Source organism: Neomonachus schauinslandi, chromosome 7 (genome assembly GCF_002201575.2).
Source record: "Neomonachus schauinslandi chromosome 7, ASM220157v2, whole genome shotgun sequence".
NCBI classification, from domain to species: domain Eukaryota; kingdom Metazoa; phylum Chordata; class Mammalia; order Carnivora; family Phocidae; genus Neomonachus; species Neomonachus schauinslandi.
The window spans coordinates 115,597,294-115,620,169 of NC_058409.1; the positions used below are offsets into that span (position 1 = coordinate 115,597,294).

General features: G+C 36.5%; 1 protein-coding gene across 1 annotated transcript in view; it reads left to right on the top strand.

The window, feature by feature from the left end:
- Positions 1 to 22,876, top strand: part of HCN1 (hyperpolarization activated cyclic nucleotide gated potassium channel 1) — a 395,566-nt gene that overhangs the window by 325,695 nt on the left and 46,995 nt on the right. Inside the window, exon 5 of the mRNA XM_021695347.1 lies at positions 3,309 to 3,455. Within this exon, the coding sequence (XP_021551022.1) occupies positions 3,309 to 3,455 (147 nt within the window). The remainder of the gene's footprint in view (positions 1 to 3,308; positions 3,456 to 22,876) is intronic.

The following is a 22,876-nucleotide window of genomic DNA, read 5'->3' on the forward strand; positions in this document are numbered from 1 at the left end:
TCTGTCCCCTACTCTCACTCAAAAGTGCTTCCTTATGCCCTAAGATAACACAGTTCTTGGCAGATAGAAGTAGTTCTGATGTTTTAATGTAGGGAAGGCCTTTTAAAACACAGACTGCTAGAATTTCTGGTTCTGTGGGTCTGGGGCGAAAACTTCAAATGTGCATTTCTAACAGGCTTCCCTGCGATACTGGTAATTTATCTTCACCTTAACTGCAGTTTGAGAACCATTGGCATGCAGCAATCAGTTAATATTTGGTAGATCAATAATTACTATAAATGGATTAATGTTTAAAATATGTAATATGGGTTCAAAAATCAAATTGAACTCAGTATGATTAAATGACAAGAAATATTCATAGAACTTTAGTCTGAAAGAACAAAGAAGATCATTTGGTGAAACACTCTCTTATTGTAGATTAGTAAACTCAAGTATAAAGGGATTAAATGATTCATATGAGGAAAATTAAGTACATTCCACCAATCGTAACTTTCCATAAAAATAAAATAACTTTATGTGTAACATTTGTATTTAGCTGATCAAGGATTAGTTTTCTAATTCAAGATAGACATTGAGCAGATTATTTGTTTCTCTAGATGAGTAGGCCCTTGCACATAGGCACAAATTTTGTAAAAATGAATTGAAATACTACTAACTTCTAAGGCTGCCTCCCATGCCCACTGAAATGCATGCAAAGAACAGAGAAATCTAGAGCTTAGTACCCTGGCTAAGGTTAAAGATTCTCACCAATCGAAGCAGTGTTTGGGCAAGCAGTTTTTTTGAGAAAAGTAAACAGAGATTACTTGACCCCTACTGGTCCTGAAGAAAGTTGAATCCTTTATTTGTCCAGAACTGAAAGGACTTTCATCAATGCAGTAAGTGTCAAAACTGTGGTAGTCCTGTGCTCTTAAGCTGTTTTATTGTTTTCCCAAGTTTGAATATTTAACAAGATTCACCAGACTTTACTCGTATGAGGCATTTGTTTAAAGGCAAAGGATTACAGGGCTTTGGAGAAAGAGAATGCACACATGGCATCAAAGGCCCAAGAACCTTTCCGCAGCATGAGCTCCCCATGGGCTCAATCTTCACGCATGTGGAACATGCGGAGTTTCTGGCTTGATCCACCAAAATCTGTGCAAGGAGCCTTGGTTTGGGGGGGGAGCTCAGCAACAAAGCTCTCAGTAGCTCTTTAAATAGTCAAGCCAGGGGTGCCTGGGTGGCTTAGTTGGTTAAGCGACTGCCTTCGGCTCAGGTCATGATCCTGGAGTCCCAGGATCCCTGCTCGGCGGGGAGTCTGCTTCTCCCTTTGACCCTCCTCCCTCTCATGCTCTCTGTCTCTCATTCTCTCTCTCGCAAATAAATAAAATCTTTAAAAAAAAAATTAAAAAAAAAAGTCAAGCCAGAATAATCAAACCAGATAGACTAGCTGCAAAGCATTAGTGCAAAAGTTAAACTTGGGGTTTCCAGTGGAGCCTCGGACCCTAAACAGTACATCAAATATCCCACTGCCCTCTTTTTGGCTAAAAGAAAAAAATCAGATGCATGGATGTCTCTAGAAATAAAGATAGAGCTTTTTCAGTCCAGCTGCAAATCAACTTTATCCTACACAGCAGTCTTATAGAGGTCACTGAAACTTCTTTCTTATGGACCAGCTGCATGAGGGTCAAGCAGACTGAATTCCAGGTCTCTAGAAGTGGGTTACCAAGATTAGGTAGGCATACAGATTCTGAGCTCTTCAGGAAAAATTAACCAATCCTTCTCAAGTACATGCTAGAAGCCACTTACACAAGTGACAGTGGAAGCATTGGTGTCTAAATATAAAATGCTTAAATCATAATCAAGTTGCTTCAGAGAGAGATATATATAGGCCTGCAAGCTTTAAATACTTGGGGGACAGTCTGGTGACCAAATAAAGAAGTCTCATGACAAAGTTGTATTTCCTTTAAGAATACTAATCTCCAAAAGGGAATGTCTTAAAAATAGGAATGTTATGTGAAAGGAAAGTATGTCCAAAAAGTTGAAGAAATATAATAGGTTGCTGTTTCTGATTAGATGTATGTGTTATCAAGTACCAATTACAAATACACTAATTATGGACAAGGAGTTGGGAGACCTCTAAGTCATCAGGAAAAGATGTGAGGAAAAAAAAAATATCCATGTGTTCTCCAAAACACAGCAAATGTGTTTTTTTAAGGGAAGAATCTTATTCCAGTATGTTTATCCAGTTTTATTACCTACTTTTTTATTTGTATTCAATTTTATCATCTATGCAATGAAACTCATTTGGGAGGCTCTAATTAATTGTTTCAAAGTATGGTCTCATGACTACCTGCATTTGCAACATCAAGGGAATGTTTCTCAAACTTAAATGTGTATAGGTCATCTGAGAATCTTTTTTTAAGATGTAGACTCTGATTTCATAGGTCTGGGGTAAAACCTGAAATTCTCTTCTAATAAGTTCCCAGCTAATATCTATGTTCCTTTTTCAATACCAGGGATTTATTTTCAAATTGCGTATGTGTGTGTGTGTATGAGTGTACGTGTAAATTCACAAAAACAGATACATCAAGGGAATCAATCTCTGGAGTTAAGCCTGAAAAATCTGCATTCCCAAAGTCAACTTCAACCCAAGTTTTATCAACAATTAAGTTTAAGAACTACTTGGTTAAATGAATTTAAACATCTAAGTTAACTTTTGGCTATAAAATTATGTGGATCTAGTCTCACCCTGATACTCTTTAAGTCCTAAATTGAAGGGTGACATATTCTCACACTTTTCAGGCCATCTGTGTTGCTTGAGTATCTATGACTTGGAAACAGCTGCCAAGCTCTCTGTCACTAAATTCAAATTTTAATTAGGTCTGATCTTTTGCTAAAAGGTCTAAGATAAAACCATTTGTTCTACCCAAACCTAGGAGATTCTATATCTGGATGAGGGGCCAAACATAACATGATACTTCTTCTAGAACACAGCTAAAAAAAGATTCCAAAAAAATGACATCACATTTTTTTCCTGTCTCATCACTGAGTTTTTCTGGGGTGACACCTTAAATTCACTCTGAACTCCTTTCATGCCCCTCCACATCTCAGTTCTCTACAGGAAATGTTTACCTAAATAAATCCCTTGCAGAGTATGTGACATAGAGTAGGTACGTTACCTTCTTGTCCATTAGTTCCTTCCCGTCAAAGAATTTCTTCTTTTTGTTACTGTTATTCAAATATTATTGAATTGAGCACAACAAGGTAACATGATGATTTCTCATACAGCCTAACAGTGTTTTCTAATTTCCTTTTTCCTTTCCTTGCAGTATAAGCAAGTGGAGCAATACATGTCATTCCATAAGTTACCAGCTGATATGCGTCAGAAGATACACGACTACTATGAACACAGATACCAAGGCAAAATCTTTGACGAGGAAAACATTCTCAGTGAACTCAACGATCCTCTGAGAGAGGTAAGATTTAGAGTCCTCGACTTCCATGGTACATGGTCATGGTCAATTTTCTCTTTTCATGGCAAATCTCCAAGTCTGTGTTATGATACTACTCAAGAAAAATCAGAACTAAATGTTAACACTTTTTTTACCTTTATTCTCCCATAGGTTCTCCCGTATATAGACTTTTAATTGTTGGGGAAAAAAAAGTACTGGAAAATTGTTCTTATACTCATGATTGTCAGAATGGTTTTATCTTTGATATCCGTGGTTATAAGAGTTCCTTCATGTGTCCTCATTGTCTATATCTTCCACTCTATCCTCTCATGTTTACTGAACCGTTTCTTTATCTTCGTTTTGATTTCTCCTCTCTTCCCATGTTCATTTCACCTATTTATTAGACCTTAGACCCTGATTACAGACTAACCTGACCTGTTGCAAGTAATTCATTTTGCCCTATCTCCTCATTAAAACACTTCAACGTCAGTACTCACCTGTTTGCCTTGGAGCTTCTTTCCATCCCTCCCTAGAAGGCTTCTCTCTGCCCCCGGGAATGTTCTGGTCACTCCTAGACCAAAAGAATATTGGCATGATTGTTCATATTTCTCACACTGCTTTTCCTTCCCTTCTTTCTTTTACTACCAACCTTCTCAAATGATTACTGTGTAGTCATTACAATGTGTGGTTTGATCTCCACTTCTTTACCGTAGTTGTTTCCTTGAAAGTTATCGATGATCTGTTACTCATCAAAAAGCCTTTGTCTTTGAACCCTTGGTGGTCCTTTTAAACTGTTAGCAAAACACACAACCTGAATCTCTTTTTGGGGCTTCCTTAGCACTGAACCATTACTAAGCCTTAGGCTTTTCATTTTGCATTTCTGGATTTGTTCTTTTTTTTAATTTATTTCTTCTTGCACCTTAATTCTGTAAATATTGCGCTCCAAGTTCTTGCCAATAACACTGTTTTCTTAAAATCTACATGATTTTCCCGACTCCATATATAGTAAGCTATGTAATACAGTCATTATCTTCCATTACTAAACCATTTTTCCTTTGAAGTCTCTCAGTAAATGTTTTAGTCATTCTCTCAAATCATTTGGAATGTAAAATTATAGTCTTTTTTCTTTTAATCTTTTTCTGCTCTGCCCGTCCAGTCAATCACCAAATGCCATCAGTTCACTGTGGCAGTCCATCCCACACCTGCACCCTTGTTTCCTTCCCCACCACCGTTGCTCTGACCTTAATCTTCTCATGTGGACAATCGGAACTGTCTCCTTAGTTTGCCTTCCAGCCTCTGGGCTGTTTTCTCTAACTACCATTTAAAACATCATTGCCAGATTAATCTTTTTTTTTTTTTCTTTTCATATGTACGAGCTACTCATTTCTCTGCTCAGAAACTTTCACTCTTTACATACAAAATTAAATCAAATTTAGCCTCCCTAGGCTCATATTCCAGCCCTTCTGTGCTCTGATTTCAGCTAAATTTCCAGCTTTATTCTCCCGGCTGCTCTACGTGTTCCAAAGTGGCCTAGAGCCAAACTGTGCAACTTGCTGTTTTGCAAAAATCAATTATAATTTCTCACCTTGCATCATATGTTTTTCAGAAATGTCTGTCATCTGTTAGCAAAATCTAGTTCAAATATTTCTTTATTTACAACTATTTTTTTTTTATTTTCCAGGGTAGATTTCATTTCTCTTTTCTCTGACCCCTAATGCACTGAGTCAGCAACTCATGTGTGCTCCTTATCTATTCTGTCTCTGTTATCATTAGTGTTTCATATTTGTTTTCTCCACTTTTGTCTTAAAAGTTCCTCAAAAGCAAAGGCTTATTTATAGTTTAAATTTTTCTTGAAATTCCTAGTACATGTAGCATATATTAAATGCTCAATAAATATTTTCATTGCAACTAATGTCTTTACCATTTATAACCATTCCTAAGCTTTTGCATCCCCTAAAAGTTATTCGTAATTTTTTTGAGCCTTAAACTATCAGTTAAGAGTTTGTCAATAAAGGAGCTAAAAATCTGCTGTTGATTAGCTTATTTTCTTTACAACACCTCAAATAAGAATATCATTTATTTATTTATTTTGCTTTGGGAACCACAATTCAAACTTCATTTTTTGTTGTATTTTTAAAAATAATGTGTGTTTTTTTAATCTATCAATATGCTTTGCTTTATCTCTTTGTTGGATTACAGAATTTGTTTTAAATCTAAATCCCCTAGGGCACATGGGTGTCTCAGCCCACTAAGCATAGGACTCTTGACTTTGGCTTCGGTCGTGACCTCAGGGTTGTGAGATCGAGCCCTGCTTTGGGCTCTGTGCTGAGTGTGGAGCCTGCTTAAGAGTCTCTCTCTCTCTACCCCTCTCTCCCCTACTTTCTCCCTTTTTAAAATAGTAATAATAATAATTATAATAATAAATAAAAAAATCCAAATCCCCTTCACTGAAAGGCAGAAGGTCAGGACACTGGAACCAGGCTGGGTTCTCAAGGGCCCAGAGTGGTTCAAAGACAGGACAGGAGAGGCCATAGCAGGGAGACAAATATAATCCAAGAGACAGTATCAGATATTAAGACTAAATCAAAAGACAGGAAGACACTATAAAACTAAGGATATATTTCAAAGAAACAGGAAAGGGGCACCTGGGTGGCTCAGTTGGTTAAGCGTTTGCCTTCAGCTCGGGTCATGATCCCAGGACCCTGGGATTGAGCCTGCATCAGGCTCCCTGCTAGGAAGCCTGCTTCTCCCTCTCCCTCTGCCACTCCCCCTGCTTGTGCTCACTCTCTGTCTCTGTCAAATAAATAAATAAAATCTTAAAAAAAAAAGAAACACAGCAATTTTAGGATTCCAGCATAAAATGTCATTGAGGGAATAGAGAAAGCCAGGATAAAAATGAGTGTAAAAGCCCTAAAGTTGCATGCTTAAATGAGAAGCATTCCTCTGGGCTGAAAATGCACAGTGTAGTATAAAATCGGGATAACAAGAACATCTTCTTAATCGTGTGTATTTTATTAACTACCCTTTCTCTTGCCACACATTAACTTAACTCTGATCTTCATTGGAAAAAATGCACTTTTCATTTTTACCCCCTACACCCATCCACAGCCATATGAGACCATATGTCCAATTTCCTTCTTTCCTACAACTATTTAGTCACTAAATTATGACCAATGTTTTTCCTCATACTTTCAAATACCATAATTCAGGGTCTCAGCATCTTTTAATTCAACATCTGAAGTGCTCTCACAACTGTTCTCCCTGCCTTTGATCTCAGTTAGCTCAAATGCATACCATCACACAGATTGATAGAAAACACGAGTTTGACGATTCTCCTCTCTTCTTCCTAGAACCTGCTCATGATCTCCCATCCCCTACAGGAAAAAGTCCAGTTTTCCTGACAATGCATATGAGACACTCCATGCTCTGCCTTAATCTTTACTTTTTTCTATTAATACTTCATCAACAGGGAATTGTTCGTAATTTTCTGGGGAAAAGAAAAGTGCTGTTGATTGCCTCATTGCTTTTCCTCATGCTACTCTATCTTCACTCCTTTCGACTAAGCTTATATTCCACTTCCCAGTAAGCACTCTTACTACACATGAACTTCCTCATAAATTTTCCCTGACCACTCTGTCTCTCACATTGTATTTATCACTTGTCAGTTTATTGTTTGTCTCTTCTAAGACTATGAGCTTCTTGAGGCTAGAGATGATGCCTTAATCTTTATATCTTTATTGACCAGTTATAGTAGGAACTCACTAAGTATTTACTGAGTGAACAGCCTTTAACAGAATTATGAATGAAAAAAAGACTAAGAGTTGTGACTACGTAATAAAATTAGAGATCTTATAAGTGGATTCATTAAATGCTCAGACACTTAACACCTTAAAAGGTGAAAATCATGTTCTTCATTTGTTCCCTGCTTTTCAGCTTTTGCTCATCTGGCATCAGAATCATGCAAAAGCCTACATTTAATGTTATACTGAGTTAAGACTTTATTAGAAAGGAAACAAGATGAGTAGGATAAGAAAGTAAGGAGACATATAGCAGAGAGATAACAGGAGTCATTATTTAACTAAAACTTGAACCTAAAAAAGCCAGACACGTTTTTGAAGAAAAGTTCAATAAGAACAATGAGAAATTACTTCTTGCTCCCTATTAAATTGGACTATTATGTACTTACTGTATTAAAGTCATAGTGGTAGATCGCAAGAAATCTTTTTAACTTAGACGTTAAGGCATCAGCTTGGGCAAAGGCATATTTTGGTCACTGTTGTGCTCCTAGCGTCTGGAAAGTGCCTGGCACATAGAAGACATTGAATGACTGATATCATATATGTCAAATGAGTGAAAGTAGAATACTCAGAAGAGGAAAGCTGGATTATTTGTTATGTGTTTTGTGACAGAAGGTAAAAATATAAGATTTGCATGGTATACACATACACATGCAGTGTATAATTGCTAATCATATGTTCAATGTTGAGTCAACCACTATTTTATATTGCAACAAGACTTTTAACTTAAAATACTTCATTGTGCAGAAGGCTTATTTTTATGAAAATATGTAGCCTAATTTGAGATGCTAATGTATACTAAAGAACAGTGATTTCTGCTAACACAAGTCTAGATACTCAGGAATGTATAGAAGTGAAAGGTAAGTCAAACCTTCAGACTCTCAAAAACATATGCAAAAGACCTATTGCTTAAAAATATAAAATGCAATGTTAAGGAATGTGAAAATTATCCTATATTCATAATCAATTAAACCCATATTATGTTTTTTTTTTAAAGATTTTATTTATTTATTTGAGACAGAGAGAATGAGAGACAGAGAGCATGAGAGGGAGGAGGGTCAGAGGGAGAAGCAGACTCCCTGCCGAACAGGGAGCCCGATGCGGGACTCGATCCCGGGACTCCAGGATCATGACCTGAGCCGAAGGCAGTCGCTTAACCAACTGAGCCACCCAGGCGCCCCAAACCCATATTATGTTTTATCCATTTTATATCCCAGCTTTTTTTTCAATGTGTCTGAATACTTTTAAATATGAAGACTCTCAAAGATGTAAAGTGGCAGAAAGAATATCACTTGAATGATTTTTTAAAGCTCTTACAAAAATCTCATACCGCATGTATGCAAATTAATTCTGTTAGTGGATACTACAAAAACACTACTTCATTGAGTGCACTCTTCTATTTCCATTTCTGTGGCATAAATTAGGTGATTTATCTTTTCATATGTTGGAGACAAATTGCTGAAATGCCTTTAACAAATATCTGGTTCATTCTTATTGTTCTTGTTTCATAAAAATGGTACCTCCTCAAAGAGGCCTTCCTGAGAAGTTTATCTAAATGAGTTCTCTTGAAGTCCTTCTCCATCACATAAGCCTTTTTGTTGTGTACATACCACTCTGTTGTCTTGGATCCAAGAAGACAAGGACTTTGTCTTTCTTGATTTCCACCATAACTTCAGTCCTTAGTACACATTTAATAATTACTTATTGGATAAACAAATGCAAAGAAGGTTTGGATGTCACACTTTGCAAATCATCTCAAGGAATCATTGATTGTTAGAGCTCAAAGAGAGTATTTTATCAACAAAACAGTGGTGTTCATGTGGATAAAAAGTGATGCCCAGAACTATGAAGTACTCCGGCCACAGAATATTCTTAGTATCACTTTCGATTATACTATGGAAAATGTGGTTTCTCATGTATAACAAAAGGATGCTGGCATCTCTAGATTCCTCTGTGATTTTGATTTTTATGTATATACTATAAGCCAGCATGTTCTATTTTACTTGTGGTTGGTTTTTATTTTCTTTTTAACTTTCTTTAGATATTTGCATTAGTGATTTAGTACAGTCAGGATGAGAGAAGGGGATTTTTTTTTAAGATTTTATTTATTTACTTGAGAGAGAGAGAAAGATCATGAGATAAAGCATGAGTGGGGAGGAGAGGGAGAAGCAGGCTCCCCATGAGCAGGGAGCCCGACGCAGGGCTCAATCCCAGGACCCTGGGATCATGACCTGAGCCGAAGGCAGACACTTAACCGACTGGGCCACCCAGGTACCCCAGAGAAGGGGATATTTCAATAGAGTACCATTATAGAAGGTAAATAGATACTCTGTCCAATTTCTATAACCCAGTAACATCAATGGAATAGACAAAAAATACTTATTTTTATATTCTATACCAAGTCTTCCCAGAGTATTGTCGGTGGCTCATGGAAGAAATGTTGCTGGTCTCCCTGTCCAAACTGAAGTAGTGAGCCACCTCAGGATGGAGAAGATTCAGAGCGGCAGATGAAGTTGCGTGTCCGTCCTCAGGTTAGGCCATATGACCTAAACACTGGCTCCACTAAAATTGCCAACATTCTGAGAAGTGATTGTAAAGTCGTCTTAAAAAATTATCTTCATTTCACTGTGAACTAAAATACTTGGACCAGAACATCTGTAATATTCTGACAAAATCTTTAAGATGATGCTCAGAAACTTGGCATTGTGAATTAAAGCTGTTATTTTATGATGTATGTATTCATTTTCTATAATCTTCAATCTCTAGTTCCTCTGTGGCTGTATCTAGTCTGCAAAGCCCAGCTGAATCTCTAGAAACCTCCCCGCCCTCTAGTTGTTATTTGACCTGGCTCTGCCTAGAGAAAGATTTTCTTTCTTCTCCTTCCATTCACTTAAAATAAGCTCCTGTTCTCCCACAGCTGCTCAGAAGGATCCAGTTTTATTGTTTTAAACTATTCGGTTTAAATCCCTTTTATGACACTCTCAGTGCCATTAATAGTCATATGTATGCCTTCAGTTGTGCAACAAACAATGAATGAGAAGCTACTATGGAGGGGCTATGCAGGATCATGGGTAAGTGCATGGCCCTGGTTCCACCAGCCCCATTTAAATCCAGCTCCACAACTTACTGTATGTATGACCTTGGGCCATTTAGTAACTTGTATGTATTCCACTTTCCTCATTTTTGAATGTGGATGATGATCAATACCTCGTAGAGATGTTATAAAGATTAAATGAGCAAAAAGTATAAAAAATTAGAAATGCATCTGGCACACAGTAAGTGCTCAGTAAAATTTAACTTTTGGTATTACTCTGATTCAATGAAGAATAAGATACAGTCCCAGCTCTCATGGCTCTTGTAGCTTAGAGACAAAAATTTAAATAATCAATTATAACTGTATGTAAGTGCCACGAGAGGGTCATTCAGAGGGTGTTAGGCCAAACACAGGAGAGACGAGTCCAAACTTATCATATGTCTCATTTCTTCTGGAATGTATTCAAACAATCTGCTGATCAGTTCTTCCTTCATTTTAACAGGCAGCTTTCTGGAGACAATGTCTTAGCATCAAAATTTGGCATTAAAATGTTAGGATCATGATACTGATGAATGCTTTAGCAAAAGCAGGCAGTGTATTTAAAACTAAAAAATTAATTAGAAAAATTCTGTGAACTATATCCCTCTGTTTATGAGAGCCTGTTGGAATGTGTACCAAGTAAGAAGGTCTATTTTTAACATGATCAGATTTATACTTATTCGATTAGAGCAAAATGGCAAACTTAACTGTCGAGAAAGAGGTTAATACCCTTCTGAGCCTGTCTCCAAAGTTCAGAACTGATCTATTTTTAAACAATGGAGTGTGAAGAGCCATGGGCTGAAAATAGGTACAGATCATGTGTCCCAGTATAATATAGGATGTCAGTATATTTCATTTTCACAGAACATGAATCAGGCTGAGAGTATAATACTGTCCTTCTGACCTTTAATTTGTTGAATAGACTGTTAGGGAAGAAAGCATAATTTGCATACATATTTACTTGTGCAGTTCTGAATCATTTTTTTTTGAAGTACATACTTGTTGATTTTTAAAATACCCTCTAAAATGTGTTTAGTTAAGATTAACTAAAACAGGCTAGAATCATAGAATTGTAACTTTATACAGGGATCTTATACATTATCAGATATTCATGTAACAGGCACAGTAACAAAAGGCTAGAAAGACTAAGTGGCCTGGTCATGGTCACATTGCCAAACAAAGAAATTGAGTCTTTTTCTCTCTTTTGGTGTATTTTCCCTTGCATCCCTGGTTTCTAGAAAACAAATAGACAAAAAACGTTTATCGATTTCTTAATGTGTGCAAAACATTGATCCAAGCATGATGGGAAGGTAAATTGTAAAATATGGTTTTAGTCTCAAAGTGCCTACCATATGCTTGTAAGAGACAAGATAGAAATACATGCAAAAAAAAAAAAAATAAACTATGAAAAAAAGTTAAAGTACGTTACTAAAAATACAAGAAATGTAAAAAGTTCACATATAGTTAATTGCCAGAGCAAAGCTGACAGTACATACTGAAATTCTAAATGGATTTGGAGACTTACATGCACAGCTTGAAATCATAAAACTCCCGGAAGAAAACACAGAGAAAAAGCTTCTTGATGTTGATCTTGGCAGTGATTTTTTTGGATGTGACACCTAAAACATGAGTGACGAAAGCAAACATAAATAAGTGGGACTACATGAAACCAAAAAGCTTCTGCACAGCAAGAGACACAGTCAACAAAATGAAAGACAACCTATAGAATGGGAGGAAGTCTGTGCAGACCACCCATCTGATAAGATGTTAATATCCAAAATATACAAGGGACTCAAATGACTCAAGAGCAAGAAAATAAGTAGTCCAATTAAAAAGTAGGCAAAGGATGTGAATAGACATTTTTTTTTTTCACTCAAATGCCCAACAGGTATGTGGAAGGATGTGCAGCATCATCAGTCATCAGGGAAATGTAAATTAAAGCCACAATGAGATATCACTTCACATCTGTTAGAATGGCTATTATTAAAAAGTCAAGCTATAATAAGTGCTGGTGAGGATGTGGAAGGGATATCAGGAAAGGGGAGTGGGGAAGATAATATGCATTATTATAATGAGAGAGAGCCAGACCACTGGACCTTTTCCTTGATTTTTCCTAACATTGTTCATTACTTCCCTCCTTCCTCCCCAACAAGGTTTCTCTAGTGGCATTGTTTCTTTCTAGGGCTTCAAAAATTAGTCCTAGGCAATACTATATAATTCCACCTATATGAGGTCCCTGGAATAGACAAATTCATAGCAACAGAAAGTAAAATAGAAGTCACCAGGGATTGAGGGGAGGGAGAAGGGGGGATTATTGTTTAATGGTTTCCAGAGTTTTTATTGGGAATGATGGAAGAGTTAGATGCGGTGGTGGTCACACAGCATTGTGAACATATTTGCGAACTGCACACTTAGTAATAGTTGATACTATAAAATTGTTATATGAAGTTTTTAAAAATTAATCTTATAAAATAACAAATCCTGTATCTCTAGTTTGGATCTTTAGAGCCATTTCCACCTGCCACCTGCACTTGTCACCTGAAGGCCCAAGATGCTTCAAACTCAATACAAAAATAAAGCAAAATCCTTTCTCCATATAACTGAATATCTTTGGGGATTTATTTCTCCCCAGACCAAAGAGCTCAGAAGTTGTTAAAGTATGTGGGTTGTGTTCCATGTCACTTCCGAGTGATCCTAACTGGACCATGTATGTATCTTGCCACTGCCCACTCCCTCACTTTGGGAGCTGGGGTTCTGCTGTGTCTTGGCAGATATTCAGAAGGGAGCAGCTTCCTCCTTCCTGCCACACTTTACCGGCCTAACTTGCTCTATAAGTTTGCCAGGGTTGCCATAATAAAATACAACAGACTGCGTAGCTTAAACAGAAATGTTTTTTTCCACTCTTCTGGAGGCTGCAAGTTCAAGATCAAGGTGTCAGCAGATTTGGAGTCTTCTGAGACCTCTCTTCTTGGCCTACAGTTGTCCACCCTCTCCCTCTGTCCTCTCATGGTCTTTTCTCTGTGCTAACATATGCTGGGTATCTGTTTCCTCTCCTCATAAGGACACCAGTAAGATTGGATTAGGGCCCACCCTAATGAATTCATTTTAACTTGGTTTCCTCTGTACAGACCCTCTTTCCAAATAGGATCACATTGCAAGATACTGGGAATTAGGGCTTCAGCATATGCATTTGGGGAGGATACAATTCAGCCTAAAACACTTGCCAACGCATGCAGTGCTCCATGCAAGTCTAACTAACATGGTATATAAATGAATGTTTAATGCATTTTAGGATGCCTGCCTGGTTTTAGGGCTGGCCTGATTTCCTCACGTCCTTTGCACATGTACATATGCTATTATACACAGATTATTTCTATTACTGACTGTTAATGATGAAAATGAATTTATGTGGATTGTATTTTAAATTCTCAAATATAGGTTCTTATCAAATTCTCTAACACCAAACACCTTCTCTTGGGATTGTCTTTTAATTCACACTACTATCTGCTGGTCCTGTTTTAATAATATTTTTTAGTTCAGCATATTTCTGGACACCAGTCTGCTTTACTTGCTGTATTTGACAATTCAGATCAGTCTATGTTTACCATGTCAGATAGGCTTAACACTTACTCTGCAAATTATTCTTACAACTTGCTTACAGCTTGTAGGCCAATGGAGCTGCATTCTTTGGAGTTTATACAAATCTGTACAGGGCTTCAGCCTGGGATACCACATAGGAGGGCTGAGATACGGAGTCTCCACTGAACATGCGTGTTGTCAGTATACAGTTCCTTAATATAGGTTTGTTTGGTCTGTTTCTACCTCTTTTTCTTTGCTTCATAATCAAATTTAAGTGAATGTTAACTAAATTTTCTGTCACTTGCTATCATTCTGCCTGTTACCTAATGGAACAATATGTCCTTATGTTCTAGGAAGGCAAATCAATGGGACGATGCTAAGACTAAATTAATTTCAAACTTCATTTGCATTCATATTGTAAGGCTTAAATGTGATTTAATACCTCAAGACCAAATTAGATGCATATGAGAACTGTAACAACAGAAAACATTAAAATGTTTGAATCTGTCCATTTCAAAATTCATCTTGTTCCGATCAATCCTTTACATGCAGGCAGATTTCATTTAAGGCACTTCATCATAATTGGCCATTTGTATATGCAGAGATTTTAGGCTAATTACCTTTAACATAATCTTAACAGACTATTAATCTAGCAACTAATGAGATAGCTGGGTTTCAAAATAAGTAACGGTGAAAAATGTCAGTATTAAAGAGGCTATTGCAGACTATTTCTCTGTATCTCTATTGGGCTTTTCTTAATATAACTATGACTAACACAAAATGGAATATCGTGTGGCCATTAAAAAGAATAGCAATGAGGACCATGTCTCAAAATGGGGAATATTTTATATTATAAAGATGTGGAACAAAGAAACAAATGTTGAATGTATATTATCATTACAAATATATTAAGGTGAATAAAAGTTTGTCTGAAGGGAATATATAAACATATTAAAACACTAAGGTGATGAGAATAGAGATTTTTTTCTTTTATATATTTTAAGAGATGTGTGTATGTTCATTTTTTTCAAAGATTTTTTTAAATGCACCTCTGCTAATACAAAAATACTTGATTACTTCCTTCTTTAATGAAATGGAAAACTACAATAGACTAAAATTGAGGCATTCCATATTAATTCAGCAATCCTCCTTTTTCTATTTCTAAACACTTTAACTTTCCCAAAATAAATATTAAAGGTAAATATTCCTTAGCTTTGTTGTTTATTACATAGTTTTTGATATTCAAATTATTTAGGAGTTGCAAAAAACGCTTTCTTTAAAAAATATGACAGATTATCTCAACTAGAGTAATAGATTATCTTAAATCTTCCCAATAAGACATAGAAATCAAGGGAAATGCTTTCAGTTTAAGAAATTGAAGCAGTACCTAACTTGTTAGCCAGTGTTTGGACAAATGCTTAGAACACTTTTAAGCATTAAGATATGCCTGTGTGGAGATGTAGTGAAAAGAAGGGCCATATGCACCCCAATGTTCATAGCAACAATGTCCGCAATAGCCAAACTGTGGAAAGAGCCGAGATGCCCTTCAACTGATGAATGGATAAAGAAGATGTGGTCCATATATACAATGGAATATTACTCAGCCATCAGAAAGGATGAATACCCAACTTTTACATCAACATGGATGGGACTGGAAGAGATTATGCTAAGTGAAATAAGTCAAGCAGAGAAAGTCAATTATCATATGGTTTCACTTATTTGTGGAACATAAGGAATAGCATGGAGGACATTAGGAGAAGGAAGGGAAAAATGAAGGGGGGTGGATATCGGAAGGAGGGATGAACCATGAGAGACTATGGACTCTGAGAAACAAACAGAGTTTTAGAGGGGAGGTTGGAGGGGGGATTGGTTAGCCCGGCGATGGGTATTAAGGAGGGCACGTACTGCATGGAGCACTGGGTGTTATATGAAAACAATGGATCATGGATCACCACATCAAAAATCAATGATGTATTGTATGGTGACTAACATACCATAATAAAATTAAAAAAAAAAAAAAAGATATGCCTGTGTTGGCCAGTTTTCTCACACATGCAGTCAACCATTTTGCAATTTAGAAGGCAAACCACCAGATCAATACAAGCCTGTTAGGAATGCTGAGGGAAATTGTTTTTAAATTGCCTCATGTGTTTCCTTTCTTAAAAAAAGTAATGGAATGTGTATGTACAATTCACCTTCCAAATTTATTATATCAATAGAGCAGCTTTATTCTAAGAATCCTTTATTTTATTCCTTGACTTTAGCCACAAGGGAATTTCATTCTCTGCCCTAAGAATATCTTATCATTTTCTTTTTCGGATACTCTGCACTCACCTTAACTTTGGTTTTTAACAAACAATCCCCACCCTTTTTTTTTTACCTGACTCAGTATTCTTTTCCCAAATTACCTTGAAGCATTTGTTTCTTTGAAAATATGGAATATGGTCTATACAATTCATTTGATCTTAATCAATACTGTTTTATAGTATAGCTATAAATTACAGGGGTTAAAACAGATAACATTGAGTGAAATTCATTAAATGCTTTACTTGTGTTAATTTAATTATCATAATCTATGATAGAATTGCTAGTGTTATCTCCATTTTACAGATGGGAAGATTAAGATTTGAAGAATTTGAGTCACTTTCTATGGGCACAGAGCCATTTAGTTTTGGAATCAGGGATTGAACATGCGTGTGCACACACACACAGAGGGAGAGAGAGAGACTAACCCATATTTATTTTACAACTTACAATTATTTTATACTGAATATATACATGTACATTCTCTTCCCTCAACTAGGTGTAAACTTTCAGATACTTCTTTATTTTAGGAACCATGGTTTCCAAACCTGATTGCTTATAACTTTGAGTGTGTTATTAAAAGTAGAGATTTTGGGGGCGCCTGGGTGGCTCAGTTGGTTAAACGACTGCCTTCGGCTCAGGTCATGATCCTGGAGCCCCAGGATCGAGTCCCACGTCGGACTCCCTGCTGAGCAGGGAGTCTGCTTCTCCCTCTGACCCTCCTCCCTCTCATGCTCTCTGTCTCTCATTAAAAAAAAAAAAAAAAAGTAGAGATTTTGAGTCATATCCCTTGGAGATGTAGCTCCAGATTCTTTTAAAACAGAATTTGAGCCTTGTAAACTGTATTTTAGTAAAGTACCATAAATATGTCCACAAGATTATCGTCTTCCTCTGAAAAGTAACAGGGAGGAGAATGTCATCTTTGGCAGGTCATTGAAGCCTTTTTTTAATTAATTTAATTTTTAGTTTTTTAAATTTTTAATTGATGCTATCTTCATGAAAGCCATGATGAGGGCAAGGACCCATGGAACAATCCTGAATAGTTTCTTTTATTTTCCAAAAAATAAAGGCATTCAGATTCAGATTTTTTAAAATAATTGTTGTGGGTAAAGTAATAACAGCCAAGTTCATTGCTATCAGTTTGCTACCCCACAGTCAACAAATACTCATGTCAGACTCTCTAAATGTGTAAATTTCAAAAGAACAAATTTATGGTTAACACAAAAATCTTTAGGGTTTGTCGTAATTCCAGATATGTGCAAAAGTAAGATGGTTTCTTAGAATCCATCAAAACCCTAAGTTAGAGAGCTGGGTTACCCAGCAAACCATGGTTCTTCCTCTTGCAAGCATGTGGTCTTTGGCAGATTATTCAGTATCTTCTATAAAATGGGGTAGTAATAATACTTAAGGTATAGGATTTTTGCAGTTGTAAAATAAATTAATACTTATAAAACATTTAAAGCAATACCTAGATACCAGAAAGAATATAAAAAAATATTGTCTCTTATTTTTATTATGCTCATTCTTAAAATTATCCCTGCCTTTAAAAAAAAAAGACAAAACCCTAACACATCCACTTACTCTAATTCTCTCCAGTCCAGGTTACTGAACTGGGTGGAGAGGAGGAATAGGGCAACATCAGCAGCACTCTTTTACGTGATGGTCTAGGTGATAAAGTGTCAGTTGATATAGATTTGACTATATTTATTTATTTATGTTTGATGTTAATATAGAAGTCTATATGTCTGGTTGCCATTGGAATGTCTAATATAAGTTCTTAGAAGGAAGGTCTGTGTGTTCTGCAAAGTCTAAAAATACAGGGTGTGTTGGGTGTAGGAATTTAGCAATGTAACAGCAGCTCTGTTTTGTTAAGATACTCCATGATTCATTATTGTAATGATGGTAATTATATTTATAGCTACCATGCCTAAAACATTTTAGAACTATACTGTGTAGAATAAAATATGTAGAATGGAGGAGAACTAAGTGTTTTACAAAATGGAACTTTCCCCAATGATACTTAAGTTATCAGTAAAGAATTGTAGTGCTTCAAGGAGCCTTAAAGTATTACTATTCTTTTTAATAATAACCAAAAAAATATTGCTTAAGCTTTCCCAGGGTCTCAGAGTTTGCATGATTCCTAAATACTGATTTATGGATAAAATAAATCCTCTGTGGGGCACCTGGGTGGCTCAGTTGGTTAGGCATCTGCCTTTGGCTCAGGTCATGATCTCAGGGTCCTGGGATTGAGCCCCATTGGGCTCCATGCTCAGCGGGGACTCTGCTTGTCCCTCTACCCCTCCACCAGCTCATGTGCTCTCTCTCTCTCTCTTTCAAATAAATAAATAATCTTTAAAAAAATTAATAAAAAATCCTTTGTGAAGTTCTCTCTCTCTCTCTCTCTCTATATATATATCAAATCCCATTTTCCTGATTGTCATAAAATTAAACCAAAAAAATAAAACAAGATAACCCTGAGATTGAAAAGGCAAGTCACACTGGGCGCCTGGGTGGCTCAGTTGGTTAAGCGACTGCCTTCGGCTCAGGTCATGATCCTGGAGTCCCGGGATCGAGTCCCGCATCGGGCTCCCTGCTCGGCAGGGAGTCTGCTTCTCCCTCTGACCCTCCTCCCTCTCATGCTGTCTGTCTCTCATTCTCTCTGTCTCAAATAAATAAATAAAATCTTTAAAAAAAAAAAAAGAAAAGGCAAGTCACAGATGGGGAGAAGATATTTACAATGTATATCCCAACAAAGAACTCATGTCAAGACTATAAAAAGAACTCCAACAACAGAAAAAAAGTGAGGAAAACTTGACTGGGCAGTTCACCAAACAGGACATTCATCTGATCAGTAAGCCTATTAAAATGTGCATAACAACATTAATCATTGGAGAAATGTAAGATAAAACTACAATGAGGGGCACCTGGGTGGCTCAGTCGTTAAGCATCTGCCTTCAGCTCAGGTCATGATCCCAGGGTCCTGGGATCGAGCCCCGCATCAGGCTCCCTGCTCGGCGGGAAGCCTGCTTCTCCCTCTCCCACTCCCCCTGCTTGTGTTCTGGCTCTCGCTATCTCTCTCTCTGTCAAATAAATAAACAAAATCTTTAAAAAAAAAACTACAATGAGAAAATTTTTTAAAATAATGATATCTCTGCATACCTACTAATAGCTAAAATCAAAGAATGATAACATCAAATTTTACTATGGATGGAGGACAACTGGAACTTATATATTGCTGGTATGTGAGAAAAATAATACAATCATTTTAGAAGACTTTTGCTAGTATCTACTAAAATTAAATATAAGTTTACCTTATCACCCAGCAATTCCAATATAAGGTATAAACATTCAAGAGAAATCAGTGCGAGTGTTGCCATTGTAGAAACAGTACAGAGGTTTCTCAAAAAGTTAAAAATAGCACTGCCTTATGATCCAGCAGTTGCACTATGGGGTATTTACCCAAAGAATACAAAAACACTAATTCAAAGGGATACATGTACCCTGATGTTTATTGCAGCATAATCTACAATAGCCAAAGTATAGAAGTAGCCCAAGTGTCCACTGACGATCGATAAATGGATAAAGATGGTGTGGTTATACATTTGAAAAATTCACTTAAGATTTGTGCACTTTACTCTGTATGATACTTTAAAAAATATCCTCTAGTCTTTGACCAAACAACATAAATAATTCTATCATACTTTAGCAAAACAAGATGAAGGACCGCTGAAAAGGAAAGACTTTCATATTTGAAATAAACTGACATGTCAAAGTAAGATCAAATTCAGGGTTCTTCAGTGTTGGTTGTTGTATTATGCTTTTATTTAGTACAGAGAAGTTTATTTGGAATTTGAACAGATTTGTCTATTTTCCCCTGCTTTTTAATTTACTCAGTTGTTTAATTATATAAATATGGTCTCATGATTATTTATTTTATACTTTGGGATTAATCTAACACTACATTATTTACTTTCTTACACCAATTGTTAAAGCTTTAGCTATTGGTAGCTCTTTCATTTGGCCCTCTTTGAAATACACTCATCATTGTGGGATTTTTTTTTTTTATGTTTGTATTTGATTGTTTGTTTTTTAGCACTTCTATACTTTCTGTTACTACAAGGTGCTCCAGGAAGAAAAAATTACATTTTTTTAAGTGTTGACAGTAAGCTTGGTAATTTGGAGTACCTTATAAAGGTCAGGGCCATGTCTGATTCCCTTAGGAATAGAGCACTCCTCAATTTAATGCATATGGTCAATACTCCTAATTCAGGCCAGACCTATTGCTAAAATAGTTCATTGTAACAACTGCCGTGAAGAATCTGGATGGAAATTAGAGATATTAATAACTTAACTGTGTGTCTTAGTTAAGTCAGTGTGCTATAAGGAACTGTGATTGATGGAGGAGAAGCTCTAAAAGTTTTGTTTTACATATAGAGAGATATTAATAACTTAATTAAATATGTTCTCTAAGAAAATGTGCTATAAAGAAATTTGATTGATAGAAAAGAGCTTTTAAAAGTTTTGCTTCATTTCTAGACTCACATGATTGTTTCTATTAAACTATATACTCTCAAAGCAAGCCAATTTAATGGGAAGAGAGAGAGCTTTTAAATGCAAATAATTACATTTTTTCTTATCAAATACTTGTTAGAATTTATAGTTTCAATCTGGTAGTCGTCACATTGGAGGTAAAAGTTCCACAGAGAGAGAGAAAATTAATGGATTCCTTTAAGCCATAACAATAATATGAAATTATCCCTGTGGTGTTATAATCAAGGCAGTTACAATAGGTATACCTGAATATGCAATGCATCATAGAAAAAGTTATTCATATAAATAAAGAACAGCTAAATTGTTTATAAAATATACTTCTAATTATTTTCTAAAATAAAGGGTGAGAGAACAATGAAGAGAAAAAAAATGTGTGTTTGAATCCAATAACACAGGTAAAAGAATTCTCTATTTTATTGTTTTTCTTTGAAAATTCTTACTTTCTCTGCAACCTGACTTACGTTCATTTTCCTCCACAGTATTCTTCCATGCCATTTTACATGTGAAATCATTAACTCAAACAATCAATCTGGTCCTTTTAATGACCTCTCTCTGTCTTCTTTCAACTCATGAACCTTGAGCGGTTCACCTTTTATCTTCATGAAGTTTTTGTATAGAAGGATTTTGAATAATAAAAAACACATTTTTATACACCAGAGACTTGTTTCTCAAGCTGTTTGCTTTAGAAAGCTTTCTAGCAGATTTAAGTAAATATCTCCCAATGGGGGAAAAAACCTCGTCTTTGTGAGCACTTTTTCCCACTGCTGAAACTCCATCTTCCTTCTTTCCTTCCCTCCCTTCTTCCCTTTCTCCTTTCTTCCACCTTCTCTACCTGCATGCATATTTACTGAGCACGTACTACATGCAGAACCTTACTGTAGTCCCACCCCCACCACTGCTCTTCAGCACCAGTTACAATTAACCACAAGTTGTCCTCAGTACAGCCACCCATGGAGTCAGCTGAACATTATTTGGGCTTGGATGATGCTACACAAGGTATCTTTCTCTTGTTTTTGTTGCTATGTTCACTTTTTGCTTATTACAGCTGATTTTTAAGTATTTTACCATCCTCCGTGAAGCCCCACCATTAGAGACTCTTTGCTCTGCTGAACTGACAAGAAATTGTTAAAGATGAAATAACTTCTTTTCCATGGTGGACCCCAAATTTTGTGCCCCCTGTATCAGCTGGAATTTTCTTACCTATTCCAAAATAAGGTCAGGTCATTTCATGAAGCAAGATTGAGGAAACTTTTTTTCCTCAGTCTTAGAATCTGTTAGTTTATATAACATATTTTCCCAAACAAGAATTCAGATCTCAGCTTTTGTTAATATCTCCAATTTTTTTTGCCCTTTTCCCACCTTTTTTTTTTTTTAAGATTTTATTTATTTATGTGACAGAGAGAGAGATAGCGAGAGCAGGAACACAAGCAGGGGCAGTGGGAGAGGGAGAAGCAGGCTTCCCTCCGAGCAGGGAGCCCGATGTGGGGCTCTATCCCAGGACCCTGGGATCATGACCTGAGCCTAAGGCAGACGCTTAACGACTGAGGCACCCAGGCACCCCTTTTCCCACCTTTTAGCAGGATTTCCTTCAGTATCTATGTCTCTTAAAAGAGATCACAAATTCAGGGTTAACCTTTTTCCTTTGGGGCTCATTGGAGAAGAAATTTTTGAGAAATGGCATTGTGGTAAAATTTAGGTTCCTACTATTTATCCCTTTACATATCTAACTTGCAAGATGAAAAATGGTTGGTCCCAGGGTCAACAGGGTGGTTCAGTCGTTTAAACATCTGCCTTTGGCTCAGGTTATGATCTCAAGGTCCTGGGATCCAGCCCCACATAGGGCTCCAGCCCCATGTCAGGCTCCCTGCTCAGCCAAGAGTCTACTTCTCCCTCTGCCCCTCCCCCCCGCCTGTGTGCTCATGTTTTCTCTCTTTCTCTCTCTCTCAAATAAATAAATCTTTAAAAAAAAAAAAACGGTTGGCCCCATATCTCTATTTTGGTCCAAAGAGATATCACTATGTCTAATTTGGACCACATCTACAGAATGAAATCAAATGTGTAAGTCTAATTCAGAATTTGCCTGGTTCCAGAAATAAGACAAACAAACAATTCAGGAAAAGGAAAATATGGTCCCTCCAGTA